The sequence below is a fragment of the Sus scrofa genome, chromosome 4 (assembly GCF_000003025.6).
Source record: "Sus scrofa isolate TJ Tabasco breed Duroc chromosome 4, Sscrofa11.1, whole genome shotgun sequence".
Lineage (NCBI taxonomy): Eukaryota > Metazoa > Chordata > Mammalia > Artiodactyla > Suidae > Sus > Sus scrofa.
In genome coordinates this window covers 20,201,541-20,220,282 of record NC_010446.5, presented here as the reverse complement: position 1 = coordinate 20,220,282, position 18,742 = coordinate 20,201,541, and the positions used below count along the sequence as shown (strand labels likewise).

The 18,742-nt window shown below is 41.5% G+C and overlaps 1 protein-coding gene across 7 annotated transcripts in view; it reads right to left on the bottom strand.

Annotated features, from left to right (window-relative positions):
• The window catches only part of SAMD12 (sterile alpha motif domain containing 12), a 427,167-nt gene that overhangs the window by 350,498 nt on the left and 57,927 nt on the right, over nt 1–18,742 (bottom strand). For 2 of the 7 annotated variants that reach the window (XM_021090580.1, XM_021090581.1), the window contains exon 3: nt 12,029–12,119. The exons of the other annotated variants lie outside the window; for them this stretch is intronic. In XM_021090580.1, the coding sequence (XP_020946239.1) occupies nt 12,029–12,034 (6 nt within the window). In that variant the 5' untranslated portion in view covers nt 12,035–12,119. The remainder of the gene's footprint in view (nt 1–12,028; nt 12,120–18,742) is intronic. 7 annotated transcript variants of the gene reach the window in all.

The window sequence follows — 18,742 nt, the reverse complement described above, 5'->3', positions numbered from 1 at the left end:
TCAGCCTGGTCCCTGATGTAGAGACCTCCAATGATGGGTGATTGACAGGTAATACAAGAAAGAAATCTGCTGTGATCTGGTCACTGAGGTTTGAGGGATTTTTGTTTCCACAGTTAAACCGAGACTACAAGGACAAAGACACGATGACAAGGAAGTATGTTTCCTCCTTGGATCCCTCAGCTGGAGAAGCTGGCATTTTCCAGCTCACATGGAGAGACTCAACTTGTGTATTCTCATTCCTCGGCATAGGACTTTGGGGGTTGGCAGGTCCTTCAAGAGTCACTTTCCAGGATGATGCTGCCCTGAGTCCTGAGTCCATAGCACTCTGCAGACCAAACTCTCTCCAGGAAGCAAGGTGTCCTGACACGCCCTGAGGGCTCTCTGCCAGTGCACCCCTAGCTGGATGTGACTCTGAACTTGGCCCTCTGGTTCTGGACTCTAGCAAATCTTCAGGTGCCCCTGCCTAATCCATAACTACTCCACACAGGACAGAGGCAGGGCAATTAGGTTGCACTTAGGAAAACTGGTGGCAGTGACCTGATTCAGTGCCACCATTTTCCCAGATAAATCCCCAGGTAAAGTTTACAAAGACCTTGTAATTGGCTCTCAGCATCACTCTACCACCACCTCTCAGAATTTCCATCCATTTCACTCTGGGGTTTTGACATAGAGTCTGCTAGGCATTCTGTCTTCCTGACTAGAGCATTGCTGTTTTCTTACTCTATCTACCTACCCACCGCCAGCCCCCTCCCACAAATCTATCAGCATTATTCTCCATGGGTCCATGATTCTTCCTAAATGCTTCCATACTATTATATGCTCATGTTATGCTGTATTTGACCACTTACTTTACAGCCTGTCCTTGGCTTGGTGTCTGGCCCACATGTGAACAACACTGTCTCTGATCCCCTTGGAATGCTACAATCTAGTCATGGAGACACATGTAAATAAGACATTCTAACACAGGTATGCAGGAAGAAAGCACACACATGAAAGGGTGGATGTGCTCTGCTTGGGGAGGGGACAAAAAAATGATCAGAAAATGTAGCCAACTAAAGAAAATTAACAACTTAACTGGAACATGCCCAACATGAAGTGATGCAGAAATGGTAGAAGTTTGTGGAAAGCAGAAGTAATATACGTTTATTTATTGTACACTGGTCCTCTAAAAAAGGAATCCAGGCAGCTTAAAACAAAAGGTACAATAAAACTTTAAAATAGGGGTAAGAAGCTAAGAACCAACTCATTAAAGGGAGTAGGGAGACAAAAAGGACTAACTGTACCAGAAACCCTCCAGTAAGTTGTAAAATGGAGGGACAGCTAGGAGAGATAAGAATATTAGTCTGCATCAAGCTCTGAGATCACAATGGGAAAGGGATGCTCTGACTCTGGGAAATGGTCCAGTCTAGGCATAGACATTACTAGAGTGGATAAACCAAGATTCCAGCAACTATGGTCCGAGCTCATTGGGCATCTTCAGATGGGCTGCCAATCCCTGCACCAGCGTCTGGTTCTCAGTCTTGTTCCACTTGCATTGACCTTGGGAAATGAATAATTTTGTCTTCTGGCTTATGATCAGCCTCTTGTGTGCTTGATGACTGTACATTAACAGCCCAGAACCTGTGCACTTCTGTTTAAACCAAAAATATACGGTCTCCAAAATCTTGAAACATCAAGGCCAGATCATACCTTTATCATCTTAACAACTAAAGAAGCAAGAAATGAACAAAAGCATGCACACGCGGAAATAATCGTCAACCATGGGGTTCTTGCTGTGTCCTCAGCCCTGAACATAGTTTCCCTAAACTTTGGCTATTCCTATCCCCACCACTGGAATGTCACACTACTTCATCTTTTCTGACTCAAGTTATTCCTATTCTCTAATCAGCAATCTAAGTTCCAACTTTCCCATGACTTTTTCTAAGATCACAGCTCATACTGACCATTTACAATCTCACCGCACCAGCACAAAGTTAAGCAGACAAGCACTGCACAATTCTAGGAGATGCCATGTACTTCAGAGGCTACAGTTGTGCAGTGCCCAACCTGCACAACCATACAGAGCAGGCCTGCCAATTGCTCATGAAAGTTCTTACCTGTATTTTCTGTTTTACAGATTATAATTTCCTTTTTCAAATCCACATTTCAAGTGAATCTGCTTAATCTTTAAAGGTAGGTTATAAGGTCCTTACAGATAAGGTCTCCCCAGGACACAAAGTAGTCACTAATATTTCTTAATTCATACAATTCTTACCCATTCTAGCAAAGGATTAACAGATGAAAATACTAATATGTATTAAGGACCTATTATGCACTAAGCAAGTAAGTCAAGCAAGTAAAATAGAACAATGAACCCTTCATACCATGTTAACAGAACTAGTTTTTAATAATACTTTTGTTTAAGTTATTTACAACATATATACTCTTTGACCAAGCAATTCCATTTCTAGGAACCCACCAAGAATTCAACTGCACACAATAATGTATGTACAGAGATTCTTATTTCAGAATATTTTGTTGTAAGGAAAAAAATTAGAAGCAACCTTTACAGATAAGAGCGTAAATTATGGTATATCCATTAGAGTGAAAAATTAGAAACGCTTCACCTAAAATAGTTAAACACAACAATATATGAAAGTGTTGACTATCATCCTTCATCCATATATCGAAACATTCCACAAAGGTCCCTACTGTCAAATTGTGATGTGATCCTTCTTGTCTCTTTTCCATGTATTTCCAAAAATGTACCGAGACATAAATAAAATTAATCACACTGCATCTGTGATTCTGTTAGTCAATTTTTTTCATTTAATAATAGGTCTTAGAGAACTATTTCCATAATATTGTTTGTGGATCTACCTCATTCTTTTATGCATACTATTCCACAGGATTCTTGAACATATCATGATTGAATGGGTATTACTTTGCTTCTAATTTCTCATTCTACTGATATATCATAATTTAGTTACTCCTAGTCAGATTGGTTCTATTCTATATAGCAAAACATTCTGAAATAAAAATCTTTATATACACATTGTTGTGCACCACTGAATTCTTGATGAATTCCCAGAAGTAGAATTGCTGAGTCAAAGGGCATACACATTTTATATCTTAGAACTAAGCCAAAATAACTTAAACAGAGGCTTCACCAGAAAATACTTCCAGTAATAATGTGTAAAAGTGGCCACTGCTCCATATCATTTGCTTTTTTTTAATGTCTGCTAATCCTATGCAAAGGATCTCATTTTTTTAAAAAAAGGAATTTTTTGATTAATGATGAAGTTGAGTCTTTAAGTTTATTGTGCCATAAAAATTTCTTCTCTGCATTGCCTATTTTATCCTTTTGGCCTGTTTGACTTGTTTTACTGATTTGTTCTCAGTATTTATTTCACTGACTATATTATGGATATTAATTCAATGTCTGCCTTACATTGCAGGTATCTTCTCCACACTGTCACCTATGTTTACTTGTATTCATGGTGACTTTTTTGGTATTTAGAAATATTTAAGTTCGTGATGCTTAAGAAAGCCCTTCTTCTTTCTTGTCTTCTGAAATTTTTAAAGCTTATCCTATTAGCCCTTTAATACATCTGGAATTTATGTTTGTGTCTGCTATAAAGTAAGGCATCTATTCCATTTTCTTTTTCTTTTTTTTTTTTTTTTCTCCTGAAATGTCCTTATCTCCATTGCGCAAATGACAAAACTAACTCAACGAAGGTTAAGGAACTTGCCAGATATTTTGGAGGTAGCAAGTGGCCTTACAGGGGGGTGAACCTATTGGACCCTTGCTACCAAACCAAGCCATCTCCCAAGAGTAAAGCTTGATACATTCCACATTAAAACATTATTACACTCAGTGAAATACAATAGCCTAAAAATGTCACTCACATCTGCTGCATGGCTTTAACAGCAAGAGATGTCTTGGCATTGCTGATCACATATAGATATACCTGCCAAGATCTGCCTTGCATTTGCTCAGAGAGAGAATCACGAAGTCTAGGAATAGAATGCCATTATTATTCAGCACCAAGTAGCTGCTATCATGAAAATGAGGATGCCTCAAATTGACACTTTCTCAAAAGACAATTCTGCGTTCTCTTGGTTGGCATGGAACCCGAGGGATAACAAAGAAGAAGAGTAGGGCTGGCATATTCCCTAAGACCAGGGAGGCTGAACTGCTCTGACTCCAGCTACAACCACCAATCCCAAGAGTATCCCATCCTGCTTCAAACCACATGGAGAGTTGGCTTTAGCACTCTTCACCTCATCCATCTCACTGGGTCAAGAGTAGACACCCTGGACCAACTTCTCAGTTTATAATCAACTCCTTTGTGTCTGGAACACTCCCCATAGGCCCAACCTGCAGGATCCTAGGGAAGATGCTGCTGGCCACCAAGTATGCATGACCACTGCTTTGCCAGAGGCACGTCACCAGCTCATACTGGGCTGGACTCTGTCTCTGGGAATTTAGAGTAGGGTGAAGGAATCGCGTCTGCCTTATCACACGGCTGGAACCAGAGAGAATAAGCTCAGGATAGCCCCAGGCTGCCGTGTGAACTGGGAAGCAAGAAACCAGCTGTAGGAGTTTAAAAAAAAAAAAAAAAAAAAAAAAGACAAATGGAGTATCACATACAGAGAAGCAGAGATGAGAGCTGGAGACAGACTGCCTGGGTTTCTAATGAGTGTTGGCTGAGATCATTCATACAAATATTTACTTTGTACCTAATATGAGCTAGATGTCATTTTAGGTGACTGAGGACTAAAAGATACACTTTATTGTTAAATACTTCATTGTTAAATACTTTTTTTTTTTTTTTTTGCTTAAGTTAACTGGAACGGGTTTCCATTTCTTGTAAGCATACGCTCAACTGGTCCAGGTGCCGGCTCCACTTATTAGGCACTCAACCTCGATACAATGTATCACGACTAATTTTATAAACCTCTTCCATCACCCTAAGGTGACTCCAAGTTCTTCCAAGGATAGTGGCTCTCAGCCACCATGACACAGGTCCCCAGGGTACTGTGATCGGCAATGAGGCACATCATTACTAATTTTCACTTTATAATGAAGTCCTCAAGTTGGCTAGTACTTTATGACTGTCCCCACCCCCTGAGCAGATCCAAGGTCATTGGTAATAATGCCAGCTTGCTTTCCCACCTGCATTCTTATGGAAGAGAAGTGTGATAAAGCCAGCACTCAGGGAACTGTGCACACCCAGGGCATGTCCAGAGAGAACTGTAAGTCATGTAAAAATCGTCCCTACAGTTTGTCAAGGTAGGGTGAAAAGTTAAGACTCACAAAGATTGTGTCATTCAAAAATTCTAAACTTATCACAGGGGCTCAGGAAACCGCTGATGGTGCTAGTGCTGCAGAGAGGAACCTTTTTACTCCTTGACCCTGACCCCCTGCCGCTGGCCATTAGGCCAATGTCTATGTGTGTGCTAGGCCTTAACTGCTAAAAATATTTATCTTGAGCTGGAACATAGGCAAAGCTTGGGTAAAACCAAAGAATGAGGTCTAACAAAAGTAAAGACAATGCAATTAACACGTGATTTTTTTGGTTGTATCCCCTTCTCATGGGAAATGCTTCTTCCTCAGCCTATAGCATCTTGGTAGGTCAGGGATTGGTCCTGAGGTGGGCAGTGACTAGAGAGGTTGAAATAATAGGAAGTCTTTTTTTTTTTTTTTTCCCCCCCGCTGCAGCCACGGCATGTGGAAGTTCCTGGGCCAGGGACAGAACCTGTACCAGAGCAGGAACCTGAGCCACTGTAGAGACCATGCTGGATTCCACTGAGCCAAGAGAACTCTGAACAGGAGTCTTCTTAAATCTCAACTAGCAGATCCCTGCAAGACTGGGGCTACAAGGACCTGTCTTTCCCAGAGAAGCTACTACGTAGTGCGATGCTAAGTACCACGTGAATGTGTGTGGTCTCGATAAATTCTATGACCCAGGCAAATATCTATTAAAAAGCCCACTTTACTGATGATCAAACCAGGACTATAGTTGTCCAAAGTCACCTCTGTTTATGTCTTTCTGGTTTGCTCTCCTCCAAGTGGGTATGTCATCTTTTATATGAATTTTAGCCAATCTGAAACTGCTTCTCCATGGGACCCTGCTGGGGCAAGTCTTTCTGCATCGATAATCCCTAAGTGCTTCTAAGCTTGGGGGTCAAGAGAACCTCATTTATGAAGGGCTTGATAAATATTTTAGCTTTTTCAGGCCACAAAAGCTGTTAAAGCTACTCAAATCTGCCACTGTAAAGTGAAAGCAGCCATAGACAACATGTAAATGGCTACGTGTAGCTGTGTTCCCACAAAACTTTATTTACAAAGCAGGCAGTGGGAGAAGGTAGGATTTTGCCTGTGAGTAATAATTCACTGTTTTAAGCTATAAATCACCATGCACCTATATTGTCAATTTCTTACGGGGAAATACCATTCGTTAACTATTTCATGCTGTTTTATAATTTCCCTATGACTAAACAGACACACAGTATGTATGTGACTAAGTGCCAGATGCATACAAAGTACACCAATGCACCCTGTACACATACAAAGTACACCAATGTATTAACTGATCGAGTTGATAAAGATGGTAACTCATGATGATTTTCAGTGTTTTGATTCTTGAAGATGAGGGTGTTAAGTATCCCACTTGCAAGAAATGAAAGAATGTGAAGGTAAGCAGGCCATGCTAGAGGGTGGGCATATGTCCTTTGAAAAGAACTTTTAAGCCAGTGAGCAACAGGCTACTTTGGCTGCACAGATATAAGTGTTAGGGACTATCAGACAGTAGTAGGAAAATGCTCTACCAAAAAGATGTTCTCTGAGATATGTAAAGATGACTGGATCACCTCATTCTCAGGAGGAAAATAGGTACATACATTGCCATTAATTTTCCAAATAGTATTTAAAAATTAAATTGCTTTCTGAATTATTAAATGTTTCAAATATAAATTAATATCCCTGAGATATTTGCTACAAATATGAATTAGTTCTTAAAATACTATATTTAAAAAAAAAGAGCATAATCTTAGACACACCTTTTCAACTCTAGTTTCCATTTCCAAAGGAGGCAGTGCTTTGATTACAAGTTCCAACATCACTCTATAGAAATATAAGGGAGTTGTCCCATGTCTTGCAGAATTAGGAAACCAGGGAACAAGGGAAGACAGTTTTACGACCATCATTTTTATGAGGTTACTTATAACTAGAACCAAGTGAAAGTTAATTTCCAAGCCTATACACACTTAGGTATGATAAGTTGCCTGTAATTCCCACTTAACAAAATGCATTTTATTTCTATTACAAAGAATAATTTGCCCTTGAGGGACAAAGCAGTCTTGTATGTAACACATAAAACAGAACCATGGACTTCCCAAGGTCGTCCATACTCCTCTTGCATCCAAAATGGTCCCTAGCCTACACCCAAACACTCAAGCATCTCTGCAGAAGATTGGGGGAAAGGAAGACAAAGCAAGAGAAAAAAAAGGAATGGAAAAAGGTGAAGAAGGGAGGGAGGGGCAAAAAAAGAGGAAAGAAAGAAAAGAGGTAACACGATGTAATGCATAGCACCGTAACTGTAGCTGGAAGATGAGTACATTCTGGGGATCTGACACATAGCATCGTGTGTAGAGTGAACAACACTGTATTACACACTTGAAAAGTGCTATGAGAGCAGCTCTGAAACGGTCTCACCACAAAAAAAGAAATAGTAATTATGGATTGTGATAGATGGGGGTTAGCTAAGCGTAAGGGGATAATATTTTACAATATATAAATGAATTAAAAATTTGTACACCTTAAACACAGTATTATTTGCCAACAGCATCTCAATAAATCTGGGGGAAAGACACTGTATGATACACATGAAGGTTGTTAAGAGAATAGATCTTGGAGTTCCCGTCATGGCGCAGGGGTTAATGAATCCGACTAGAAACCATGAGGTTGCGGGTTTGATCCCTGGCCTTGCTCAGTGGGTTAAGGATCCTGCGTTGCCGTGAGCTGTGGTGTAGGTTGCAGACGCAGCTCAGATCCCACATAGTTGTGGCTCTGGTGTAGGCCGGTGGCTACGGCTCCGATTAGACTCCTAGCCTGGGAATCTCCATATGTTGTGGGAGCGGCCCTAGAAAAGGCAAAAAGAAAAAAAAAAAAAAAATGAAAAAAAGAATAGATCTTGTATGTTCTCACCACGCACCATTTAGCATTTTAATGATTTTATAATGTGTACATATAACAAATCATTAGATAATATACTCAGACTTCCACAAAGTTATATATCGTGTAGGTGTGTGACAGTTTTTTTAAAAGAGAGAAAATATAATTTTTTTAAAAGGAAGAAAACAAGAAAGTTCCTGTGTGGCACAGCTAGTTAAAGAGCTGGCATTACTGCACCTGTGGTACAGGACGTAATGGCAGCACAGGGTTTGATCCCCTGGCCCAGGAATTTCTACATGCCGTGGGTGCAGCTAAAAAAAAAAAAAAAAAAAAAGAGGTCAGGCGGAAGTTCCCATCATGGCTCAGTGGTTAATAAACCTGACTAGTATCCATGAGGATGTAGGTTCAATCCCCGGCCTCACTCAGTGGATTAAGGATCCAGTGTTACCATGAGTTGTGGTATAGGTCACAAACACAACTCAGATCTGGCATTGCTGTGGCTGGCTGCTGAAGCTGTGATTCAACCCCTATCCTTGGAATTTCCATATGCTGTGGGTGCAGCCCTTAAAAAAAAAAAAAAAAAAAAAAGAGGTAAAACAGATGAAAGAAATAAAAAGGGAAGAAGAATTAAACAGCAAAATGGGCTTACTCTGATGTAAGAATGCTGTAGTGTACACAGAAGTAGAAATACAACATTGTACACATGAAATCTATATTATCAATCACTGTTCCCTCGGGGTGGGGGGGGGAGCCTAAGACTAAAGAAAGAAGGACTATCTTTGTAGGCTTAGCAAAAAATAAAATATTTAAAAATTAAAGAAAAAAATAAGCTGACTTCCCGCCTTGGGGATTCCCAGAGTCTTTGCATCTAGTCCTAAGCTCACCATCTTTTCACATTCATGACACCAGCTACACCTCTACGTGTACATCTTCCAAATCTCTCTTCTCTTTCACTGATATCGTTCCTAGTCTCTCATTTGCAGTCTCTGTCAGCTGAACATCTCCCTTCAGAAGAGCTACCTTCATGTCAAACCCTAATTGGAGCAGACAAAAACTCATCTTCTCTGCTAACCAGCTGCCTGCCCCATGTCGGTTCATGATGGAAACCTCAGGGATTTGGCTGAGGTTTGGCCAGATATTTGGGATATTTGGCTCCACATCCCTCAACAATCAAGACTCTTCCTTCATAAGATGTTTTTGTGTCTATTCCTCACTTTTCAGCCCTTCTGACAACATTCAACATCTTAGGCACTCACCCATTTCTAGGGTAATGTTTCTACTCCTCTTTCATCACCTTTCCTTCTGCACCCCCCCCCCTTTCAAACCACTGGGCTAAATGAATCTTGCCAAAAAATCCTTCTACGCCATCAGTCTCCTGTTCAGAAAAATCCTTTGAGGCCCCATCTATATACAGAACAGAGTCTAAGCTCTGGGGTCTGGTATCATAGGGCTTTTTCCCCATCTGTTTCCAACCCACCTTTCCCGGCTCCCCAGGATGGAAACCCTCCCTGCCTCAAGTTAGTCCTTTAGTTATTCTGTTCCCCAGTCGCACATTCCCATCTAAGCAGTGATGAGCTAGACACTTTCATGACTAGACAATATTTACGGTGGAAGCTGTTAGCTACACAAAGTTCAAAGCTATCAGGGATGCATTAGTTCTAAGGGTGTGAAGACCTAAGAGAAGCCAGAAATAAAGATGAATTCTTTCTCCTCTTCGAGGCCTTGGTTAAGGACAGAAGAATTCCATAAAAACTTTCAGGAAAGGGTGATGAAGGACCCAAGGACTCACTGCAGGGCCAAAAGAAGCAGTAGTTTGGGTATAGGGGAGAGCACTACAGCAGTGCCTGCATCCAGGGTTCCTGGGTAAGAGTTACACTTACTTATAACCAAGAACAGGCAAACCACAATGGCTTCCTCTATTTTGGGTTTTCCAAGCATATGATGTTTAGATTGGTCAGGAATAAAAGTCGGTCAAAGAGAGTCGAGACTTACTCAGGAGATTTTACCCCAGGCCACGGGCCATGAAAAATCACACTGAAATTCAAGTCCTTGAGGTCCCCTCTAGAGAACCAAGGAGACAAGGAGAGCATGACACAGAGATGGCCAAGAACCATGAAGGTTGAGTGCTGTGCCCTCCTTCTCCCTCCCGACTCCTCATTTCCAGAAGGAACATGGACAAAGGTCCGTCGTAGTTTCCACCTCACTATACCACGGCTCCCTCTGCATACCCTGCAAACCCTGTCCCCCAAACATTCTAGTCACTCATATTGGAAATGTTACAGAAAGAGAAGTTCAATTTATGAGAATGTGCTTTGCACCAGACCTTGTGCTAGATGCTTCCTCATATAACAAAGAGAAGGAATGAAAAAAACGGAAAAAGGCAGAGGAAGGACCAGAAGGAGAATGAAAGCCAATGGCAGGTGGTAGGTGAATGAGCGCCTTGGATCTCAAATGCTTTAATGCGAGCCCCAACACACCTCCCTGGAGCAACTGATAAAATGCAGATGCCCAAGCCTTAGTCAGAGAGAGATAAATCACTAGACTGGCATGAAGCCCCAAACCATATAAATATATATACACATGCACACATATACAAATAGACATGCTATACATTTTTAAAGAAGCAGCACAGGCAGTTCTAAACAACACATAGGATCAGGCTGTCTACTACTTCCTCTAGATTCCATATTCTATCTCTCCTAAGAATTTTTTTTTTTTTTTTGTGCCTTGTTTTGGTCTTTTTAGGGCCGCACCCACAGCATACGGATGTTCTCAGGCTAGGGGTCTAATCGGAGCTGTTGCCGCCTTCCTACGCCTGAGCCACAGCAATGCCAGATTCCATGTCCTAAGAATCTTGACCCACTGCCATTTAAACCATGATGTGCAAGCAACTGTAAGATGTTTCTCAGTTTCAAAAATGTTAAAAATGTTAAAGGTGGCCTGCAGTTGAGAACTTGGCATTGTCACTGCCATGGCTCAGGTTCAATCCCTTGCCCGGGAACTTCCTCAGGCCACAGGAACAGCCCCCAAAAAGTGGGTGCTTTTAAAAAGTGTCCCATTTGCAAGGGATGAAATATGGTAAACACGGCTCAAGCACCCTGTGGTCATATGCCTGGCAACTGAGATTAGAGTTCCCTGAGTAACAAGCTCAGAGGGCGTCAGGCTAAGATCATTTCTACCTCCAAAGCCAGGGCCCCTTATCATGGCCCAACCTCAGCCCAAGTCCTGCCTCTTTCACCCTCAAAGAGTTCACATGCGTGGCCTAGCTTAGGGACTGGAACTCAGCCTCTCACGGAAAGCACTTAGAAGGGGCTTGGCACGAGGTAAGCTCCCCGCAAATGCCATCATCCCTGCCTTCCCGCAGCCTGCAGTGCAGTGAGGCAACTGAGAAGTGACGCTACCAAGTGCACGCCTTATACAGTCAGGGAAGGTGCCTGCAAGAGGTGGCGCTGAAGATGGGACTTAAACAACGATGAGGAGCTTTGAACAATTGAATTGAGGATGGGATGGCGAGAAGCATCAGTAAACCCCCAGCCCTGACAGGAAAATTTTCAACCAGAGGAACACTGCATCAAACGATTCTCCCTGGCAGCCCACACCTACTTTATACATGATTCCCACCAGCTCCCAAGGTGTCCAGATGAGGCCCACTGGGAGGCAAGGCAAACTTAAATCTGCAGGCTGTCAAGGGAACAGATGAACAGATCTGCTTGCAGGGCAGGCGGCAATGGAGCAATAAATTAGCCCCATAAAATACTTCACATTTAAAAGTGTAATCTCTCCTATTTCTACAGAGGATTTTTTTTTTTTTTAAGAAGGCAAATGCAATGACAACGTTGGACAGAGCAGCAAGCCCCTCTGCACCCCCACCTCCATCCCTTGCTCCACTCTGGCAGCTCTTCTTGTAACCCTTTGGAGGACAGCTTTATCATCCAAGGTGATGTCATCAGCCTCCGAAGCTCTGCAATACAGGGTGGGACAGAAGGAAAGCATTACCAGACTCAGTGGGAACCCAGCCCAGCAAGCTCTTGGCGCCTGGAACAGAACAGAAGGCCACATCGGTTTGCTTTACAGTAGGCTCCCAGCAAACACAAAACCAAACTCAGGCATTTAATTAGGGCCACAAAGTCTTCCCTCATCCAAGATCATGAAAATCATTTTTCTTCTCTCTGCCTTTTTAAAAATAGCAAAAGCCATATTGAAAATGAATGTTTAGAGGATATGCGGATTTTTACTTAGGACTCATTCAGGAGAGAAAGAAAAAAAAAGCCCTGAGCCAGGTAGCAGGAGAGTGCAGAGATGGTGGCCAATGTTCCAGAATCTAATCCATGAATACTGCAAGATTAGCTCAGGCTTGTGGCATGGAACTGGGAAGAGAGAGTGAAAACAACATCTTCTCTAGTAGGTTCTTCCTATACGAAAACACATATCAGGAAACACCAAGAATCCCAAGAATCTGCTGAAAGCCTCCGGACTGCCCATTCCCTAGACCTGGAATGGCCATTCCCAATGTGTTAGCCAGGTCAAGCATAATTGCAGCGATGCTTTCCCTGGTGCTCCCATGGAAGAGGTGGCCTCCTTCCTCTCTGCTCTCCCCAGTCTGGTCCCTAGTACATACTTGCACTACTGCAGATATGATACTAGGTTACAATTACTCATTTGCACTCCTGACATCCCATGAGACTACAAGCTACCAAAGGTCTAAGTCACAACCACTCACCCAAGGATCCTGGGACCTGGCACAGTAGTTGTCAGGTTACACTCAATGCAGGTCAAGCAAATGGTTAAATCACCATCTACACTGTTCTCCTAAGAGAACTGTGGTCTTTCTGGGTCTCATGAAAAGCAACATAAGAGCACATCAACTTAGATTCATGAATTAATAGAGTATATTGGACCTATCCCAGGCTTGCAATATTTCTAATGTTTCTCCATACATGCATAAAACACATATTTTCTTAATATTTTTCACTAAAATGATTCCTTTTGTTTTCACCTTGTCCTAAGCATCAATAATCAGGAAGCCTTGATTTTTTTTTTGCAAATCCTATTTGGTTCAAACTCACAGTAAAATACTGAATTATTAAACTAAACATTGTTCCCCTGTACACCACTTCCAATCTTCCAGCATGGAATAATGGACGGGACCAGGTACCCCCTACCCACCCCTCTTGTAATAGGGAAGAACAACTTTGACTCTATATTGAATCTGTTCTTTTTATTTTGACCTTACTTTAATTCTTGTCCTCTGTCACTTGTGCTAAGTCGTCCTGGCTCCGCTCCTTTTGCAAAAATATGCCGCCTACAGGATGCTCCCTATAGCCTGAAATACACAGCCTCTTCTTAGGGCCATGACCTTTAAGAGTATTACATTTTTAGACAAAAACTTGCAGAACAGAGAATAACATCTGTTTTGTTGGAGCTTTACAGGAACACACCAAGAAATCTGCGACAACTAACAATGCCCCTCCCTCATCCTGCCTTTAAAAGGGCTTTGATGAAAGCCTTCAGGGAGTTCAGGGCTTTTGGAGGCACAAGTCATCCATCTCCTTGCATGGCCCTGCAATCAACCTTGCTCTGCTCCAAATTCTGATCTATCAGTATTGTTTGGCCTCAGTGTGCGTCGCGCATATGGATTTGCGTTGGGTAACAGTCTTAAGAAATCCCAGATTAATAACATTTTCAAGCTGAAAAGGTCATTAGAGATCTCCAAACCGAAACAATACATAAACAGAAGAAAACTGCGGTTCAAGAGGATTCTCTTTCTCAAATGATGAAGTTAGTGAGTCGCAGATACTGGACAAACATCTGGGAGCCCCAGGGCCCATTTTGGTCTTTTTGCTCTGACCACTAGGACAAACATGTGAAAGAGAGAAAAGCTTTCAAACATTCGAAACATTTTTGCAAACATTTTCAAGATGCTTTAAAATATACCCTTTTATTTAAAAGACTGGAAGAGGAAATTCCAGTTGTGGCGCAGTGGAAATGCATCCGACTAGTATCCCCAAGGATGAGGGTTTTGATCCCTGGCCTTGCTCAGTGGGTTAGGAATCTGGCGTTGCCGTGAGCTGTGGTGTAGGTCGAAGATGTGGCTCGGATCTCACATTGCTGTGGCTGTGGCTGTGGCCAGCAGCTACAGCTCTGATTCAACCCCTAGCCTGGGAACTTCCATATGCCTCGGGGTGTAGTCCTAAAAAAATAAATAAATAAAAATAAAAATAAAAGACTGGAGGAAAAGAAACAACTTCTGGTGGGATAATGGATATTTTCCCCTCTTTCTAGTATCTTAATCACAAATCATCGGTCCCAGTACTTTTAACAATGGCGAAAAAAAAAAAGGTTAATCTCATGCTTGATTGAGTCGCAGGTGCCTAGATATTTGGTCAAGCATTATTCCAGGTGTGTCTATGAGGATGTTTTGATAAAGTGGACATTTGAGTTCACAGACTGAGTAAAGCCAATTTTCCTCCCTAATGTAAGTAATCAGTTGCATCAACCAGTCGGGTGAAGGCCTGAATAGAACAGTAAAGCCCACCCTCTCAGGAGTTAAGAGGGCACCTTTTCCAACCAACCACCCTGAATTGCACTCTCAGTCTTTTCCTGCCTTTAGACTCAAACTGAAATCCTGACTCTTCTTGGTGTTGAGCTTACCAGTTTTTGGATTGGAACTATATCATCAGCTTTTTTGACTCTCCAGTTTGCCAAATGCAAATATTTGGGGGCTTCTCAGACTCCATAATCATATGAACCAATTCCTTATGCTAATGATATATATATATATATATATACACACACACACATATGTATATGTATACATACACGCAACCAACCTATTGATTCTGCTTCTCTGGAGGGCTTAATACACCCTCCTTGGTGTAGGTGGGTCACATCCAATCAGTTGAACGCCCTAAGGGCAAAGACTCAGGCTTCTCAAAGAAAAAAATTCTGCCTCAAACCTGCAAATGATAAACCCTGCATAAGTTTCCAGCCTGCCTCAAAACTGCACAGTTTGAACTTGCCAGGCCCCACAATCACAGGTCATTTCCTTACCCAGGCAATCTCTAAATGTTTAAGTAGGTAGGTAGGCAGGTACCAAAGTAAGTAGACAGGTGCCTGGGTGTATAGATCTATGTCATTTTATTGGTTTTCTCCAGAGAACTCTGACTAATGTACCATTTTTTTGCTATGTTTGTGCATTTTCAACAGGGTGAGTCATACCTAAAGTGACCAATCAGGGATTTGGTGGAGGGGGGAAGAATCACTAATTTGCTAAGTACAAAAGAGCTGACATTCATCTGTTTAACACAGCAAATGTAAGAGTAAAACAAAACAAGCACACCAAGTACACAAATCAATTAATGATAAACTCATTTCAATGACAACTTTCTCAGGACATACTGAAGAATTCCTTTCCTGATGTTGTTTATCTTTACACTTGCGTTCGAGTCTTAGTTTTGTTTAAATTGCTAATGAGACGACTAGGACATTCCTACCCAAGTTTCACAGTTTGCTTACAGTATTTTTCTGAGTGGGTGCCAGAAAAAAATACACTAAATTCCTCAAAACATTTCCCTAAAATAACAGTGTTCTTCCTTTTCATTCCCCCGCCCCACTCCCAAATGAAGCCAGCCGGACTTCCTCCAGTGCATTACTCTGTACTAGAGACGTAACAACAACCACCTTGTCTTCCTTCCCACTGACACAGGGACAGTAGATATAAAGCCTTTTCTCAATGAATCACACAACTAAATGAATTAGACAGCCTGTGTTGACAACCAATATTCAAAAATATTAATATCATACAATTTAAATAAGAGATCTATTCTCCACAGGAGCATGTTGTGCATTTCCCTATTTCTACTAAATAACACATCCAGTGAGGTGGAGCCCCGTTATGTGTTTATCATTACGTTTACCTGAACAGAGAAAGAAACCACAAGAAAATGTTTGCTATACTGTAATTAGTGTGATCACAACCAAGGCAGCCTGTTCTCACTGCAACATGAAACTGCGCAGTGACCATGACTGCTTCCTCCAGCGCTGTGTCAATTCACTACATAGTAAAGTGATTTTTTAAGCGCTTTTACGGGTGCAATTACCTTTTATTTATTTATTTTTTTAGGACATATACTGAAGAATTCCTTTCCTGATGTTTCTGTAGCTGTGGCATATGGAAGCTCCCAGGCTAGGGGTCGAATCAGAGCTGCAGCTGCTAGCCTACACCACAGCCACAGCAACACTGGATCCAAGCTACAGCTTGCGGGAAGGCCGGATCCTTAACTCACTGAGTGAGGCCAGGGATTGAACCTGCAACCTCACGGACACTATGTCAGGCTCCTAACCTGTTGAGCCACAACAGGAACTCCACCAATTCTTGATACTTGGTGATTTCCAGTGAGTACCCCATCATTAGTTATGTTCTACTACACTGGCTTTGAAAAAAGAATGAAATCACATTCTGAGAATGGGGAAGTAGAAAATGTCAGAGTAGAATAATTATGGATAGAACTCTGAGCCAAAGGTGTGGAATTTAGATTTGGGGTTCTCCCTCTTGTGGCTCATTGGTATTATCTTTAAAACGGGGGGAATAGAAATCTACCTACCCATCACCTTATGGGGAAACGGTAAAGATTTAAAAGGAAAACAATTATATTTAGAGTATGATTTTTTTTTTATATATTCTCAAAGATCCAACACTCATCCCTTTATATTCCAGAGCTGAAAATGTCACTCCCACACGCCCAAGCATCATCTTCGAGAATTGCTTTTAACAGCAACAACAAAAAAATTCAGTCAGAAGAACTTTTGTAAAACGTGTTCCCCTTCCTTGCTCCTTCCAGTATGTACACATATCACTTACCAATTGGCAATGATTTACGTACCCATGAATACTATGGTTTTTACATTTTAACTTAACATTAACGTCATTATGCTACATATGTTATTCTACAATTTGACACTCACCTTTATGAGACCTACCCATTTTAAGTCAGATAATTCTAGTCCAGTCGTTTTAACTAACATTTAGTATTCCTTATATGAACACAATCCATTTATCTGGTCTTCTACTTCTGGGCATTTGGGGTTTTTTTGTATTATAAACAATCCTATACTTAACATTTATGTAAATATCTTCTTTCACAACCCAGAGTTTCTATGCAAGGATGTAAATGCACGTATAACTTTCATTCTGTCACCTGTAGCTTACTGGCTCATATATACAAACAGAAAGTATTTCTTTTTAGTCCAAGGTTCTGACTTTGTCTATGACATCAAGATTCTTTACTGACTTGTTTTGTATTTTCTATGTCCTTTCTAATACTGGTCCACCTAGGGTCTCAATTACCAAGAAAAGGAAGTTGAAGCTTTTTTTCTGTGATTGTGAATTTGCCCATTTCTCTATTTGATTTACTTATAGATCCCGAGACCATTTTATTAGGTGCATGCAGCTTTAGAACTGTTCCATATTACTGGTGGATTACTCCTTCTGCAATTATTTAGGGACAAAGATGACTGCAAGACCACCTACAATCTTTCGGGGATTTCTATGAACGGTCTGTCTCATGTGGGCGATTAGCAATTATAATAAAGCTGAGCTAAGACTCAAGGAAGAAGTTGATCAGGTTTGAGAGTGAAGTCCTAGTGAGCTCATGCTGCGCACTATCCAACCAGATGTGTCAGGCATAGAGGTGAAATTCCAATTGACACCTGCCTCGTTATGATTTAGTTGGGTCCCAAGTCAGGAGAAAGAGAGTTATTTATTGATTCCCTAATATCTCAAAAAGACTCCCTCCAGAGCAGATTTGGGGTCTTGGACTTTTCCCAAGGCTATTACGAACACAAAACTAATTTGGGAGTTAATTTCTCAGCCTGCAGCTCCTGGAACACATGGGAATTACAAATATAAATTTCAAATTCACAGGAAATCAGGTACTTAAGTCCAAGTTTTTCTAGGATGACTTTTCTTTTCCTATCCAGGACCCAGAGAAAGACAGATCCATTTCCTTCTGCTTTCCTGTATGAGGGCAAAGACTCTTTAGAACACCCTGGCTCAGAGAATACAGCCTTTTCAGAGTTCTTATCTTATGGAGGGGGAGCAGTTCCAACTCTCTCACTTCTAACTTCACATGAGCTTTATAACCCAAGTGTTGACCTTCTACCAAGGGCATCACAGAGCGCTTCCCGATTGTCACCTCCTAGTTTTCAGTCCCCTTCCTGTTTCGAGTATTTGGTGGCTTCCTTTACCTTCCCTTAGAACCTCTGCCAGGCATTTACTAGGAATTTTGTTGTATTTCACCTAGAAATTCTTGATATGGGGCGGTGGGGGGGGGGGGCTTTCAGTTTATCTGCTATGTGCAGTTCTGCCAGAACTAGACATGGTCACACAGGAGAGGCACTTGAAGCAGCACCTGGCACATGGTGTAACTGTTGTACACTTGTTTGCTGTAACTAAAAACACTCTCTCCTCCCACTTACTTTGCATAGAAGCAACACACATGGCATCACTGGTGTTTTATACTCCCTGAATGAATATACAAAATCATTCCTTTTAATAGTAAACCAATTTCTGTAAAGTAAATCTAA